Source organism: Lissotriton helveticus, chromosome 4_1, assembly GCF_964261635.1.
Source record: "Lissotriton helveticus chromosome 4_1, aLisHel1.1, whole genome shotgun sequence".
Classification (NCBI taxonomy): Eukaryota; Metazoa; Chordata; class Amphibia; order Caudata; family Salamandridae; genus Lissotriton; species Lissotriton helveticus.
Genome location: NC_136063.1, coordinates 1,550,272,601 through 1,550,290,299, shown reverse-complemented (window position 1 = coordinate 1,550,290,299; position 17,699 = coordinate 1,550,272,601). Strand labels below are relative to the sequence as shown.

The 17,699-nt window shown below is 40.4% G+C and overlaps 1 protein-coding gene across 3 annotated transcripts in view; it reads right to left on the bottom strand.

Moving 5' to 3' along the window:
* ADCY1 (adenylate cyclase 1) overlaps positions 1–17,699 on the bottom strand; it is a 1,411,272-nt gene that overhangs the window by 1,116,566 nt on the left and 277,007 nt on the right. For all 3 annotated transcript variants that reach the window (XM_078685844.1, XM_078685845.1, XM_078685846.1), the window contains one exon: positions 13,180–13,329. In XM_078685844.1, coding sequence (XP_078541970.1) covers positions 13,180–13,329 — 150 coding nt within the window. The remainder of the gene's footprint in view (positions 1–13,179; positions 13,330–17,699) is intronic.

The following is a 17,699-nucleotide window of genomic DNA, read 5'->3' as shown; positions in this document are numbered from 1 at the left end:
CTTAGTACCATATACTGGGAACTGATAACGTTGCACCAGTGTCCAATCTGGGGTGTACCTAAGTACTTAGCAAATAAATTTAGGGGAGAAAGCAAAGAGACTGCAGTCTTGATTAGCAGGATCCAAGGCAGACTAGCAACAGCAGTACATCAAGCGAAAAGTCGGGGTAACCATAAAAGTAGATCCTACTTTCCTACTGCAACAAATCCAGCAACAATATTATTTCAGATTCTCTGCACTGCAGCGTGGTTTACCATTGCTGAGCTCTGTTAGGCTTTCTTCTTGATTCCATTGCTGTTTTCATTTGTGTTTAAAGATAGAGTTTTGGTCTGGTGCCTAGTTCCACATGGGTATGCAGAAAGTCCTTCAATCTTTAATCAGATATTGAAAAAGAATCTTGAGTCTCTGCAGATACCTTGCATGTCAGTTCTTGTACAGTGCATTTATTGCACACTTGCAGCATCAAATACAAAAGAAGCCTGTAAACTGGACACAGTTGCTCTTTTAAACCATCTAGCTGAGAACAGACACAAGGTGTCCCCAACCAAATTGTAATATTGTCAAAAAGAAGATCAATATTTGGTGCATCTCATTGAGAATCGAATGAGAAAGGCATCACAGGAGAGAATAGAGACAATTTTGAAGATGAGTCTACCCAGAACTCAGCAAGAGGTAAGAACGTTCCTGGGAATGGCTGCTACTGTGCACAGTTGATAACCAAACTTTTCCCTATTCGCCAAGTCTTTACTGAGGCTGATGCACAAAGACATGCCTGATCTGCTTCTAATACATTTAGACGGAGTTGGAAATAACTTCAAGTGTTTATTCAAGAAGTTTGCACAAGTAGAAATCAACTCTGAATAATAAATTTGTCTCCTGCTATATTCTATTAAAGTTCTGACTGTAGGCAAATATGTGTATCCTTACGAAAGCTAAATGTAGAATAGTAATTGTTGTCACACTAATAGTGTTTATACTAGCTATTATAATTCTTATAATTGGAATGCATTTTACGCCAGATATAGAAACACTCAGGTCTACACATGTATGTACAATGCATACACATACAAGAGGTGATACAAAGTTGAAGCTTCATTTGTAGATTATTCAAAGGAAAGGTTTTTGACTAATGTATGTTCTTGATACATTCAGGAAAACTCTAAAGCTTTTGATACTAAGGACTTCTAAGTCCATGCACACTTACCTTCTTTGGCTGCAGAGGAAGTGACTTATCACCATATCTCATTGTTATATGGAGTTACATGTAGCATTTTGCTTACAGTATTTTATACATGAACGTTTTGAAGATTTTTAAGTCAACACTCAGAACTCTCAAAGGTCTAACCCAAGGCACATTATAAACCTAAACCAGATCCTGCATCTTCCGCCAGAAGCAACACCTTACATAATTGTGTTGGAAAATGTCCCCCCTTACCTCTCCATGTCCCTGAACACTGGACAACCCTGAGGAATAAGTCATTATACCTACTGAGCACCAGAACAGGTTTAACTAATATTCTCTTCTCTGAGTTAAAAATGCCTAGAAGAGTAGGATGGGTTGGTAAAACAAACAAGCTTCTAGAAGATGATTGTGTGGTTTAGACCTTCAGGTCTCCGAACTTGGCACAATCCATCCTTGACAGGGTAGGCAACCAGTCCATCATGGCCCAGGAAGTTGATATCTTCCCATTAGGGCATTTTTACCAACCACCAAAGGTTTTTTGGAATAAATTTGTGGAGGAGAGCCATCTAGGTAACCTGCAGTATACATATAGGGTCCCTATTAGTAATCGTTTTGACCCATTTAACACCTTAGAAGACATAGACTGACTATTTTATTCTAGTGACACCTGCCCAATTCATAAATATGACCCTAGTGCCTATAGTACCAGATTGGCAGGGATGGTGGCCTGTTGACATGTTCCCTCCCGCTCAGTCCTCTAAGTGGGCTAAGAACCTGGGAGTTAAAATTGACAACGAGCTTTCGCTCAAATCCCAGGTTTCTACTCTTACGGGAACATGCTTTGGGATCCTTAAAATGCTACGCAAGTTCTTTCCCCTTCTCTCGGTGGAACATCGGAGGATCACTGTCCAGGCACTCATAGGGTCCAGATTGGACTATGCAAATGTCCTATATCTGGGTCTGCCTGAATACCTCCTCCAGCGCTTGCAGGTCACCCAGAACGCTGCTGCGCGTGCAATTTTTGGCCTACACCGTCGCACCAGTGCCTCTAATCTCCTTGTATCCCTTCACTGGCTTCCGGTGCGGAAGAGGATACTGTTCAAGGCCATGACGCTTGCCCATAAGGCCTTGCATGGCAATGGTGCCAAATATCTTCAGAGGAGGCTGGACTTCTATCGACCTGCACGATCCCTCAGGTCAGAAGCCTTGGCTCTTGCTCGGGTGCCACGCGTCAAAAGGGCTCGGCTAGGCGGCCGGTCCTTCAGATTCCTTGCCCCTCAGCTATGGAATACTCTACCGGTGTCTTTGTGAAACACCGCAAACCTGCTTGCCTTCAGGAAAGACTTAAAAACTTGGCTATTCGCTGGATAATCTGTCCCATCTTCTAGGCCCCTGCTCTTTCACTTTTATTGTTATGTTTTTTCAGCTCTTTTTCTTTGGTCAGGCGCTCAAAGCGCCGGGACACTCCTTTGGAGTAGCCGTTGCGCTATAAAAGTTCCATTTTAACATAACATAACATAACATATAGTACTGATAAACTGCCCAATAAGAAAACAACTGTTGACTATATGCAAAAAGATATAAATAACTACCTTTTATCATCGGTTATTACCAATAGGAGAGAAGAGTCGTTGTTGCCAGTAATAAAAATGTGTCCACTAAACCCATGATATCTACAAGCTCAAATCAGAGTCTAGTTAACAGGTGTGAAACATCTCATAATAATTGTGCCTTATTGAACCTTCAGGTAACATCAATAGCGTATCCTGTAACCTCGTTTTCTGGAACATTTCAGGTATATGTTCTAAACTAACTAACCCCTTTGGTGTGATTTTATAGTACATTTTGATATAATGTGTTTTCAGGAAACCTGGGTAAAGGACATAATGCATATCAACGGTTATAGAACCTTTCCCACCCGAGCTGTTGAGGTGGTTCGTGGAAGGGCAAAGGGAGGGCTTTGAACTACATCTCCAACAGGTTGAATATAACAGAATTAGAGATGTATACAGAAGAGATTTATTACCAACTGATCAAAATCCACGTGGATTGGAAGCACTGCATTGCGTTGACAAAATTCTACAATAATATTCCCTCAGACCAAATTGGGGTAGTTGTGAATAGACTGGGCAATGATTTCAGATCTTTGTACAATGAAAATTCTAAGAATAAATTCTTAATTCTGGGAGGGCATTTTAATTGTGCCCTGTGCTCAAATGAGGATGGTAAATTGTGTGGGTTCATAAATGAGGACGGGATTAGTAATACCATTTTCAACATGTAAAATGGGGGAAATTGTATAATGAAGTGCTGTTTCGCCGTGTCACTTTCAAATGAGTCATGTGCTACGCCTGCTCCGATGAGCTACACTTTTAATGGTAGAGGTTTCTTTACCACTATAGACTACATCTTAGTGTCAAATTGCCATGCAAGTAGACTTCAATCTTTTACCACACATGACAACTCACTGAGTGACCATTTTTCGTTGAGCATTTCTGTCCTGTCACCGAAAAGATCATCTAGAAAATAGGATGAAACTGTTCAGGTGTTACAAAATCTAAAAATTAACAGATCTAAATGGTTACTCTCTGCGCTGGTCGATGGTGGATCCCTTAAACATCACAACACAAGTGATAACTAAATGTAAACGAGCTTTTGAAATATGTCTAAAGGGAACAGCTTCACCTGATAGTGTTTTATCCTCATTCCAAGAAATGTAGGGAGACATAACGGAGGCCCTGTTTGTACAGAATCGCAATAAAAGGAAACAACAGGGGTGGTTTGATTCAGTTCATACGAGCATATGCCTACCTAAAGCATGAATTAGGTAAGGCCCCAAGAAATCCAAGTAATGTCAGACAGGCTAGAGGGGCTCTTAGGCAAGCACTTAAAGAAAGAAAAGCATACCTGAGAAATGAAGAGTGGGCATCCCTGCGTGAGGCCTCATTATCAAAGGATAGTTCAGCTTTCTGGAAAGCAGTGAAAGCACCCTTTTTAACTTCTTGAGGAGTGCTGACAATAGAAATAGCCATAACAGAAGAACAATGGAACCAGCATTTCTCCACGGTGTATAATGGCAATGGGAGAGCTGAAATGCCAGATATTCAAAATCATGGGGATGTTGCTTCGGCACCCTTGACCCAACATGCAGATCTCCAGTTTGCACTGGATGAAGTAAATCGTGTTATTTCAGCAATGCCCCTGGGCCGGTTGAGGTCCCTTAGACCTATACAAGTCAAACATGACCCTATGGGGACCGCTTATTACCCAGGTAACCACTGAAAACTGCTCTACCCCTTTTTAGACAACTTGGGCGGAATCGATTATAGTCCCAATTTTCCAAAAAGGGGATTCCAGGACCCTGGCTGTTATAGGCTAATTTCATTGTTGTACTCCCTGATAAAAGTGGTAGGACAAATTATCTTAGAACGACTACAAGAATGGGCCGAGGATGAAAAGGTGCTATCAGATGTCCAATACGGTTTCCTTGAGGGCCCAGGGACAGTAGTACAGAGTTCAAATCTAAATATTATTATAGGGAAGTATACAAGGGTAAAGAAGAGTAGGCTGTTTTCAGCTTTCATGGATCTCACAGCAGCTTTTGACTGTGTTAGGCACAGTAAGCTATGGGAGATCTTTGAGGATATGGGAGTGCAACCGCAAATTATCCTCTACCTTAGATGGATTTAAAGTGACGCAAAGGCAAGAATGCCATACGGTATCAATGGTAAATGCTCTGCCCTGTTCCCAATATGGAGGGGGGTTAGGCAAGGCTGCCTGCTAGCCCCTTTTCTTTTTAACCTTTATATTAATGGTCTGGGTGAAGCACTGATCAAAGATTGCCAAGACCTTCCCCAAATAGCAGGACGTCCAATACCTGCCCTTCTATATGCGGATGACGCAGTTCTGCTGTCACGCAATCAAGTGGGACTGCAAAAGGATTTAAATAGCTTTGTAGCCTTTACAAGCATCATTGGCCTTAGGGTTAACACCTCAAAACTCTTTATAATGAGGTGTGGTCAAGGCAGTCAGAGGTGTAGGGAAATGTATATAGATGAGCAGAAGATAGGGTTCACTAAGAGATTTTCATATCTCGGTATACTCTTTGCTCTGAATGACTGTTGGGCACAAGCAGTGTTCGCAAAAAAATTGGCGATTTAAAAAACTACAGCAGCCCTTGCTAATTTCTCAAGAAAACTGGGCAGGAGGCTGCCGGTTGAGCTCATCCAGATTTATACGGCTTAATGCATTTCCACTGCCATGTACGGGACAGGGGTATAGGGTTTTGTTGATGTACACCCCTACAAATAGTGAAAGTTCGTTTTCACGTTATATCCTGGCAGTACCGAGCAGGTCATTCTTGTTTGTCTGCCATTCCAAGATGGGCATACCACACACTGCTGAACTCCTAAAAGTTTAACCTATCCTTTTATGGTATAGGATCTGGACATTGGTAAAAACTAAGCTTAACCAGGACATTTTATTGGATAGTCTGAAATTTGAAGGGGCTTTAACCATCCCCTGGTTAAGGTATGTCTGAGATTTTATGCGTGACCTAGGCCACTTAGAATATTTTACAGATCCCAGCACTATGATGACCATTGCGAGGAAAGAGTTAAAAAAGAGGGTCTACTGCTATTAGATACAATTAGAGTTTCGGCAGAGATCACTAAGCCCACTGCACTGTATAATCAAACGATTTTAACCACTTTTTGTATTCAACATTTTTGATGATAGCTCCAGGTGGCTATGACAAGTTCTTACTGACCAGATTCAGACTTGGTATCTTTCCCAAACTTGTAAGTTTTCCAAAAATGAATGATTGGGCACAAGAGATGCAACTGTGTCCCTGAGATAATCATTCAGAACAATCCACCATTCATGCTGTTCTCTTTTGCAGATTTTATATTGATTTTAGGAAAACTTGGATTGTTCCAATTCTTAAATCTTTGGGGATTAGACAATGTCGCCCTGCGTATACAGTACTATAATTCCTGGAAAATGAAAACATAGCCCGGAGAGTGGTAATGTTCTTTAAAAAAAAGCAGTTTGGTACAGGAAAGGCATTGTAATATAACCAACTAGCCTACAATGAGATAGGGATAGTCATTTAATTGAATGTTTTTATAATTAATTGCAAAATAAATGTATCTTTTTAAAATTTGCCATGCAAGGAGTCGTGTGTTTTTATGTACTTTCATGATTGTCTGAAAAAACACTCAAACAAAGTTTCACTGGACTTGAAGTGACTTGACTAAGTCATTTGTCTAATTGAATTTGAATTCTTAAAACTTGACTCGTTTTTTAGCTTTGCAATACTAGCACTGAATTGGTGGGGGGCAAACAATCAGTGCTGAGGTAGGAGGAGCCAGATGAGCTCTCTCGGCTACCTAATGACCATAGCAGCGCAGTTGAATAGGTAACAAGTGCTTCCCACATGTTAGAGGCAATTTAATTTACTAAGAACTGTCTCTAGATAGAAAACTGCAAGCACACAAGCCCTTAAATGGAAAATTGTTTTTAACTGAAATTGAATTCTTAAACCTTGACTCGTTTTATTACTTTTTGATACTATCACTGAATTGGTGGGGTGCAACCAATCAGCGCTGATGTGGGAGGAGCCAGACGATCTCTGCCAGCTACTTAATGACCATTGCAGCATGGTAGCTCAGCAGACATACCATTGGCGTGTCGAAGGTATGCCAAAGGCAAGCCTATCTGCACCCGTTCGCAGCTGTCCATCACTTATCTCAATACACATTCACGGGTCAACCGCCAACTTGAGATTTTCCATCTACTTGACTCCGAATCCCCAGATGTATTACTCCTAACCGAAACTTAGTTAACAGTCGAAGCCACCAATAACATCTTAGCAGCTCTCTCAGAAAGCTATCACTTATTTCAAACTAACAGACCCACAAGTAAAACAAGGGGATGTGTAGCAGCAGCTATCAAGAAACATCTTACCTTCTCGAGACTTACCTCTCTAAATGTCCTAATGGTTGACAACATACTAATCAAGCTAGACTTGTCAACTTCCCTCTTGATATGTGCCCTCCTGTACAGACCCCCGGGCTATATGCAACAACCTCCTCAACATCTATCAGATTCCATCTCTCCGCTAGTTATCGACAACTCTAAAATACTACTCATTGGAGACTTCAACTATTGGACGAATGAGGCTACCAAGGGACAAAGATCTACAGATCTGACTGACACAGTAGGAAGCCTAAACTTCGAACAATATAAGTTCATATCTACACAAGCCAAACATCACACATTAGACCAGGTCAAGTTCACAAACTTTACAATATTTAATCTCATTGTCTTTCCTTGTGTATGGTCAGACCACCACTTAATTAAATTATCTTCGGTTGGCCAGACCCCACTGAAATCCTCCCGTGCTCTAGAAGTCTTTCCAGGAATTGGAACCAAATAGACCTTGATGCGTTCTGTGATTCATTGGCACTCGCATTTCCTAACCCCCAAAAGCTTAGATAAATACGAGGAGGTCTTATTAGACTGTCATACAGTAGCCAGCAACACTCATTCTTTGTAAAGTCAAACAAGCCTGATGCCATGACGCATCTAAATGGTATTCACAAGAGTTAAAATCAGCCAAACTCAAACTCTGCCTAGCACAGCACATATGGTGGAACAACTAATCACGTGAAAAATATTGAATTCTACATCCAACTCCTAAAAGCATATAAAAAATCAATCATGCAAGCCAAAGCAACCTTTTTCTGCAGCAAAATTTTACATTTTGTGAATAAAACAAATGAGACTTTGGGAAATGTCACAGTATTATCGAACCATGAGAAAATAACTCTACCTATTGTTTCTACTCAAAACGTATGTGACTCCCGGAATTCCTTCTTCATTGACAAAATTAAGGTGATAAAAGACAGCATCACTCTAAGTTCACTTGTCAATGTAACCCAATTAGTTGAAAGAAATCACACCACACTCCCGGTCCTTCCTGCCGTCATCAAGGATCACCTTGTGGACCCGCTGGCCTAGTCAAATCAGGATTCCCCCAAAGAGACCAGCCCTCTCCGGATTCAAAAAATAATGTTTCCTATCTTCCCTGACCCAGCCAGCTCCATCCTCAACCTGTCCTTCAGTCAAGGCAGTGTTCCTGAGTCCTTCAAAGAGGCAGTAGTGATCCTGCTTTGATAGAAGTCTGGTGAAGTCCTTTTGGGGTCCTCATTGATAAGGATGTCTCCATAAAACCCCAAATAGGAGCAGTTATCTCCTCCTGCTTCTTCCAACTTCAGAGAATCTGGAAAATCTGAAAATATTTTACTTTCAAAGCTGTCATACAAGTTATCATTGCCTTAGTCATCTCCTGGATAGACTATGCAAACTCTCTCTACCTGGGTCTCAGAATAGGCCTCAACCACAGACCACAAATAGCACAGAACCAGGCAGCCAGGGTGGTTTTTCAACAACACAGACACTGCCATATAAACCATCTGATGAGAAAGCTACTCTGGCTCCCAGTAGCTCAGATGGCCATCTTCAAAACTGGATGTATTATTTCTAAAACCTTTCATGGCAAACGCCCTGCCTTTATACCTTTCAGAATTCAGAACTACACCCCTACTTGAAACCTAAGGTCCACCCGCTCGAATCTTCAGACCATCCCAAAAGTCAAAAGGAAACATTTGAGCAGTGCTAAATTCTCTGTGATTGCCCCCACAGATGGAACTCGTTTCCACTTATATTCTCACACACAAAAAGGGGAGAGGGTCTATATACAAATCTTCCACCCCCAACCGCCTAAGTCACTATAGTATACACACATGAGGGACAGTGTTTGTGAGTGAGGGCAGTTTTTCATCATTCATGGGTGTGCCAATGCTTGCACACCTTTGTTGATTTTGTGTTCTTTTTTGTCATCTCCATCCCTTATGTGTGTATACTCTTTTCCACGTGACATTAGATCCACACCCAGCTATGGGAGGTTCATGAAACTTCTAAATAAGTGGCTATTTAGACAAGCATATGACTAACCCCGGACAGTGTTAAGTGCCCCTAGCACCAAGAAACCTACCTGGTTCACATTTTCTCTAAAAATACCAAGTAACAAAACATAACAATTATGACATGATTCTGTCTAAAGTCCCACTTCAGAAAAGACTGAATCTTCACTCACAGGCAAATGATACGGAAATTGCATGGTTTGTCTTAAGTTCATCCACAGTCATAGACACTGTGAAGGCATAATCAATCCTGTTTAATGAGACCATTAGAAAAGACATTCTCATTAACATTAGAGGAAAGAAGAGCTCACATTTCCCGTAACAAAAATAAAAACAAGATGTTTTAAGGAAAGATTGGAAGAAAGAGCAAGATAAATATAAAACACAATGAAATTAGATAGAAGACAAAAAGGGAAATAATGTGTTTACAAAAGGAGAACTCAGGTTAGGAAAATACATTTTGGGATTAGTAATTGTGAACACACTTTGAAGTTTTGGGAGGCCTGTCCAAATATTAACAGGGGAAGTGGCAGTTATTCTTGGAGTTTTATTTTTGTGTGGGCAAGGTGCCTATTTCCAGATACCAGCTGATTGGAAGGGTGTTGCTATTTAGCTTTGCTGTTTCCTAAGATGTATCATGTAAATAGCATAGATGCTTTGACAATGATATCTCCCCATAGACACTCACATATTACAAATGATGGAAAGCAATTAGCAGGACATATTTTTGGAGCAATAATACTACCTGTAGGAGTAGTCTTAAACAATGAGAAAATTAGATAGCAATAAACAGAAGTAGATAAACTAGCTATTAGTACGTCAGGTGCCTTGCAAGTCGTTAACACAAAATTAGTGGCTATTAGATCAATGGTCTTGCAAGAGAGATCTGCTTTGGATATCTTGTCAGCAGAGAAAGACAAGGTCTACGAGATCCTGAAAGCTTAAGATTGCTACTCATGTATACCAGATGAGAGTAGAAAGATAGAAGGACTTGCAAAGGACATTTCTGACCTGAAACCTGTATTTGAACCTTTAGAAACCTCTAGGGTATCAGGGAGCTTATACAAATGAGCTTCTACCATTGGCAACTGGTTTACAACAGTGGGAGGAGGACTTTATAGAGTCATTTTGAGACCTATACTAATCATTGGTACTTGCTTGATATCTTTATATGCTTTATATAAAGATTTTAGATGCTATTTAACAAGAAAGGAAGACACAAACAAACAAACAAACAAAGCATAGGAGAGTTAGAAATGGAATAAATAAAGAATAAAAAGTATTAAAACCTGAAGAGAGTTGAAACCCTTGAAAATTTAAAGAATTACTCAACCAAAAATCATAGTGAACTCTAAAGATTAATTGGCAAAGAAATTGGAATAGTTTTCCAACAATCAGAGGGGCAAAACTGCTGCTCTGAATTTTGTTCACTGACAAAATACTCTTATTAATAATGTGAACAAGCTTATTTAAAGACAACATGCTAAATGTAGAATTTGTAGTACATAATCATACTTACATGTTGTGGGCCTGCATATAGATAAAGTGCTGATTTAAGTTAGCCTAACCGTCAATGCCATGTTTAAATGAAAAATAATATATTAATACTGAAAGGCCTGTTTTTCACATTGAATAGTTGTTTATTCAAGATGTTTTTCTTCTCTTTGCTGCAGATGTTGCTTCTTCACAAGCCTACAGTTGGCTGGTAAACAGACACTTGTCTAGTATTAGATAACTGATAATATGTTTCTCACCAGGAGCAGATGAAGGGATAAGAAGATTGATTCATCGGGAGAAGTGTTTGGACTACAAGAAAACAATGTTGTTAATTTTCAAGGACTAATGTCTGAAAGTTTCTTATGCGTTGATGAGAAAATGGGGAGTTTGCTTATTCCCATGAGTATGCTGGTATTATTTTGGAGGATGAAGAAGAAGAAAGAAAATAATGTTGCAACATAGAATGTATGTGTTTAGATTAGTGCCTATTCCTAGATTAGCTCCCAGGCCCCAGATGCCCAGGATCCAGATTCCTGTCCTGACTCTCTGACTGGAGATTTGTCTTTAAGTTTCTAATGCCTTCTGTTCATGAGAAGCTGACTTGCTTAGATTTTATGGAACAGTCTAGTGATATCTTTCAGCTGAGAACACTTACTAGTTTGTACTGCAAAATCTTCATGCTTGCACATAGCTTTCTCTTTCATTGTAACTCTTTATTGGGATTCTGAACTGACACATTTTTATCTCTTTATCCCAAATTGGTTTAGAATAGGGAATTTCCTTTATGGAAAACACTTGTTGTATTAATAAAATTTTGACTCTGATTTTAACAAACTTTTTTAAATTTTATATTCAAATATGGATTGATGAATTATATTAACTTTTCATGCTGAATTTCAAGATTAATGGCTATTGCAAAAATAGATGAAAGTCTATACGATTTGAAGATAAAACTATTTAACTCACACTAACTCTCTTTATGGACTGAATGTTAAAGTCTTTACTGATTTATTGTATGTAGATGATTGGTCTTTATCTCTCTTTGCCGACAAACAAAGGTCCATGCCACCAGAGACGGGGTTGTTTAATGATTATACTCGAAGTTTGAGACGGAAACACCCCCTCACTCAGGTCGTAACCAGAGGATGGTTAATGTCACAAGAGAGAGGCGCTTAAATAAATTACCCCAAATTACAATTGCCCATGTCCTTTAAGCCTGAAGCCTGAACTTGAACATGGAAGAAGTAGCTGATTCAAAGACGGTAGCAGTGGTTGAGGTGTGAATATCAACTTAGTTTTGTGTCGGCAATGTCTTTTTGACATTAGGTTCTTATATTGAGGTTATGTGCTTTGTAGTTTGTGAAATAGCAGTGTGTTTGCTTAGATGTTGAGCATTGTAAGATGTTATCGGACTCAAAGTAGTCTAAGATCCTGGGATAGTTGAAAAACAAAAACATATTATTTGTCTGCTAAAGGTTTTTTGCTGACTGCTCCTCATCTTTCTTCATCAGCAAACAAAGGTCCCAAAGACCAGTGGCGGGGACTATTTAAAGTTTATATTCAAAGACTGAAATATAGAAAACCCTCATCCCTCAAGGGCGTGAGGGATATTCCACTCAAAATAACCAAGTTTTACCCTAACAAAATGGTAATATACTTATTGCGAACCCTAATATTCCAGAACATAAATTAAAATGAATACATTTTTAATGATTTACATTTGAATGATTTGCTTGATTAAAATGTTGGGATTTCTGTGTAAAAGATACAGAGGTTTCACCTGCTGTGCTAAGATTAAAATATTAGCAACACTCAAATTATTTATAACCTAGGCAGGAAAACATTTGTTTTAAATGAATGTTTTTCCTTTTTCCTGACTGTCACAATTGAGTATAACTGTGTTCAGTGACATTGAGAGTTCAGCTGTGCTTTGATAAGTGTGGGCAAGAGTTGCTCTGGTAAATATAGACCAGCAGTCAGCCATAGACATCGAGCATTCTGGTATTGCACAGTGAGACAATTTAAAATATGTAGTTCCCTCGTCTATCGACAGTAACCTCGACAGTAGATTGTCCTTATACACAGAAGACAAAGCACTTCAAAACTTTATATCTTTCCATCTTCTTTACTGCCACGCCTTTTCAGAATTTACATTTAGTGAAAATCTATGCCCCTTGTTTGTACAAATACACAGAGCTTGCGGCGCTTCTTTTTTGATTGTTTACATTTTGTGAGTGTTTTTATGTGTGTGAAGGGGACAGGAGAAGTGAGTCCTTGCGGGTCAAGGATGCACTGTAATGACCTAAGGGGAGACCTTCCATAATTTGCTACGGTTATTGGCACACCGTCCCTTACTGAAGAACAAACAACAGGGCATCTATTATGCAAAACGAACCCACCTGCTTTAATGCTATAGAGGGCCTTTTTATTTCCCACAGAAGCCTCGCTGAGAAACGTTTCTTGAAGATTTCTGAGGAAGATGAAACAAAGTGACAGTAGTTTTTAACAGACCTGTTTTTCGTTTTCGTCCTCCAGCCTGAGTCTCTCTTCTATACAGTTTCTTGCCTGAAGGAAGGCCTTCCTCTGAGCCCTTTCTGTCAAAATCCTCACAAAGATCCCCGACAAGTTTACACTGACAAAAAGAATGACATTGGCCACAAGCTGTAAAGGAAAGAGACGAAAATATCTCAATAAAATGTGATACTATGAAGCATTCTATGTCTTGAGGAAAATACAATACACAATAATTCTAAGCCATGTTATATATTACTTAGTAATGCAGATATCTATAGAAGGAATGTGCATATTTATTCAATTTAAAGAGTAAAGAACTTCGTAGATAATAAATTCTATTTGCTCCCAATATACCATTTCCCCCATTTAGTGCTGTATGTTGAACCTACCCTTCTTTGTACCTTCTGAACAAAGATGCTTAATAAAACGAATTTGTTCTTTTTAGATTGCAGGCACCATACTCTCTGCTCATGAAAGAACAGAAAACATCACTAAGTAGGCGTTTGGCACATAATCAGGAGCAAACAAAAGGTAGTCACAATGAACCAGACAGCTGCATTTCCCGCATCCCTTGGAGGTGAACTGAACCAGCTACTGCACAGAAAGATGGGCCTGGCCTATTGTCAGTTCCTTTGATAATCCTATATGATGTCTGCATGTTCTACTAATACTCAGAAATTCCTGAAAGGTGACATGATGGAGCTATACAATGCACTATTAGAAATGGGTATTTTGATTGAAATTCCGCTAAATAAAGACTGGCTACTCTTTTAAACTTTACTCCTTCGGTGATGTTCTCATTATCGAACTTTCCCATTTCCTTGTTCAGTAAACTCATTTATCATCGCTATCCTGATTCAAAGAGGAATAACCAGCATCCCATAATCATTTTTCTAATTTAAATTATTCATACACAGACCTTTAAAATGTATTGTAATAGCGACATCATATAGGACTTACGTAAGGGTGGACTTTCTGGTTGTAGTACGGATGGGGCAGTGGAGTCACCCAAACTGCAGCTGGATGCCAAATCTAGAGTTTACCACCATACGGGCAGTATTTTCCCCTCTTAAGCAGCTCATGTACAATAGACTTGACCCTCTTCGGGGAAAAAAATAATTATGACATGGTCAACATGCCCTATCTGCATGCTGTTCTCTCAACTGCTGCTCCCAAATCAGTTTCTATTAGATTATCTTCATTAATCGGGAAAGGCCAGTGAATTCTGTAATTTATGACACCAAACCTTTTGAATGCACTGTAGTTCTCGCTCACCACAATAGAAACAACATGTAATATTCCAAGACCTTTCTGTTTTCAGTCCCAAAGCATAATTTCTGAGGATTGTCAAGTAGGACAGATTCTATTCAGTGTTAGCATGTCTCGGTAGTCCACAGCATACTTTTTAAATGTATTGTAAGGTATGTTCCTCATACAATTTATGGTTGCTGCACAAGCTTTAAGTGCTGAGTAGGACCATATGCCATGCCCATGTGAATACAGTGGACAATCGATGATCTGCTAAAATTAGACATAAATTTGCCAGTTAGCATCCCAGTTTTATCTGCAGTGGCTGGAGTTTCAGGAAATTCATTGGCAAACTGCACACATGAGCATCTTCAGCGATGTGCTCGATAACAACTTTTCAATATCATCAGTGATGTCAATAACTGTGTTGTTTGTGGTGACATCTGTAATTTACTGCATGTCGTATAAGCAATGCCTGTACTTTGGCCCTGTGTACAAACTATATAGAGTATTGTAGTTAGACTTGGCACCTTTGGCGTGGTTTCCCCAGACTTTTTGCCTCTACCCCTTGTACGTTTTGATGCTATGCTGGATTTCGTTTTTGCTGGCTTAGATGCTTAGATGCTTTAGACCCTTTGCCACTGCTGATCAGTGTCAAAGTGCAAGAGCTCCCTGTGTACTTTTTTGTTACAATTGGTTCTGATTATCAAATTTGATTTACTGGCAAGTCCCTAGTAAAATGCATTGAGTGTGCCAGGGTCTGCCAAATTCTACTAGTGGGCCTGCAGCACTGATTGTGTCACCCACATGAGTAGCCGTGAAAAGGTATCTCAGACCTGCCACTGCAATGTCTGCGTGCAGTTTTAAACTGCCATGTCGACCTGCCAAGTGCACCCACTTGCCAGGCCCTAAAAGGTCTGTCAAGTGTCTCTTTTCTTACATGTAGGGCACCCCTATGGTAGACCCAAGGTACCCCCATGGGAGGGGTACATTGTATGTGAAAGGTAGAACATGTACTGGTGTGTGTGACATGTCCTGATAGTGAAATACTGCCAATTTGTTTTTCACTGTTGAAATGCTATATGCCCCATAGGATAGGATGGGAGTTACTTTGTAACATCTTACAAGTATAACTTCACATCGGGACAAGATAGAAAAATAAAGTTTAGGCTCTCTGAACTCAGAATTTAATATCACATCTTTTAGTAAAGATAGTTTTTAAATTGTGTATTTGAAAATGCCCCTTTTAGAAAGTAGGCATTTTCTTGTTTAAGCATTCTGTGAGCCTCTGCCTGTTTGTGGATTGACTGTCTGGATTTAGAGTGACAGGGGCTCGGGATGTGCATTCACTGTAGACAGCCACAGGGAGGGTTGAAGTGTGCCTGGCCCTTACTGGATAACTCAGAGCTGAGCTGAATGGGGCTTGGTTGCATTTAGAGTAGTGGGAGGAGTTTTCCTTGCACCTGAATAAGGCCTTTCTCTCTTCAACAATGCTGTCTCCACCCCCTGTGGTCATACTGCACCAGTAAAGGACAACACTGGTTGGGACTGGGCTCAGAGACCCTTGCACAAAGAGAACAAAGACAAAATGGGGTATAAGTAGTAGACTTTAAACCCCAGAACTTTAGATCACTTCTGGACTCATAGGAACCTTTGCCAAAGAGAAGAGCTGAAGAGCTGTGAGGAGGAGCAGTAGCGGCTCCTCCCCTAAGGCGGAGAAATGTTGCCCCACTACTCTTTTGCAGTAACAAAAAGGGAAAATAAAATTATAATAATTTGCATTATTTATCATTTTCTTTTCTCCTTCTTCTGCCCGCTTTGCAATATGGGCGGGTCAGTAGAGGAATGGTAAACAGTCTTGCTCAGTTTGCATGTTCTCCAGGCTTTCACCCTAAACAGTCACACAAAGGTAGCTGTGGTATGCCCTGCATATCCTGATTGCCCATCACCAGGCTGATGGGCCTTCCTGAGAAAGAGTGGTGCCTAAATAGGGCTATGCCTTTCCTCTCACAATGCTGTCTCAGCCCCCTGGACAGCACAGGACAAGGCAGGATCTGTGCACTATAAAGACTATCCTTTAAAATATGCCTACTTAAAAGACGAAACAGGGAATAAGTATTGGTCCTGTAAACCGCCCCATTTTTAGATTACTTGTGGACTAAGGAATCGACCAAGAAGGAGAGCTGAGGATTTGGCAGGAGTACTGCCACTGCAGAGTAGGCCTGCAGTTTCTGCTTCTGTCTGTGAGCAGTTAAAGAACTGGACTTTGCTTTCCAGAATCCTACTTTCCAAAATCTCCTGTTGGAATTCTCATGGCCATCAAAGACTTCTTCTGCAGCCCCCCTGAACTCCACCGCTTAGAGTTCTGACCTGCCATGTGGTGCTAACTCCAGTTCTAGGCCCTTGGAGGTGGTTTTGCAGCTTCAAGAGCTGAAAATCCATGGATCACCCTTTAGTGTTGTTTATCCAGCTGGAAGTTTGCCGTGCGGTTGAAAAGCTAAGTCATCACTGCCGTGATGCAGCTCCTGTTCACTGCTGGAAGAACGACCGCAGAACAAGACCAGAGCCCTGTTTCTCCGATGTCTGAGACTCCCGCTCTGACTTCGCTGCAGGCCCTGCTGTGCAGCTAAAGGCATCAATGCATCATCTGCCTGTGGCTGGAAGAATCGATGCTGCACCTGTTTTGCCGCTGCATCGACCCAGCGCGCCTCTATTTTCCATGCATCAAACCTGTGCACCAAGTTTCCATCGCATTGCCCTGCAAAAACGAGCTGCTTTCGAAATACAATACATCGTTCTTCCTTGCAGTAAGGAATCAACGCAACACGTATCCTGCATGCAGCGAAACTGACGCCTTCACACCCCTGGGACTCAACGATCAATGCATTGCTGTGTTTTCTGACATTTTCTGACATTTTCCTCCTTGGCAGCTCTTTTTCATCCTTGATTTTGTTGCATCAAATGTACTTTGTGCTAAAATTAATGCATCCTTAGAGTTCTATGGACTAAATTGCATAAACCTTTAAAAAGTGAATTCTTGAGTTGTGCATGTTGGATTTTAGTTATTTTGGTCTTTTTCGGTTTAGATAAAGAGTAGATATTTTCTAAACTTGTGTGGTGTCCATTTGTAGTGTTTTTACTGTGTTGCTGTTTGTTTTATGTACAAATACTTCATACATTGCCTCCGAGATAAGCCTGACTGCTAGTGCCAAGCTACCAAGGGGGTGAGCTGGGGTTCTCTTGGGTGTGTAAACTCCCTTACCCTGACT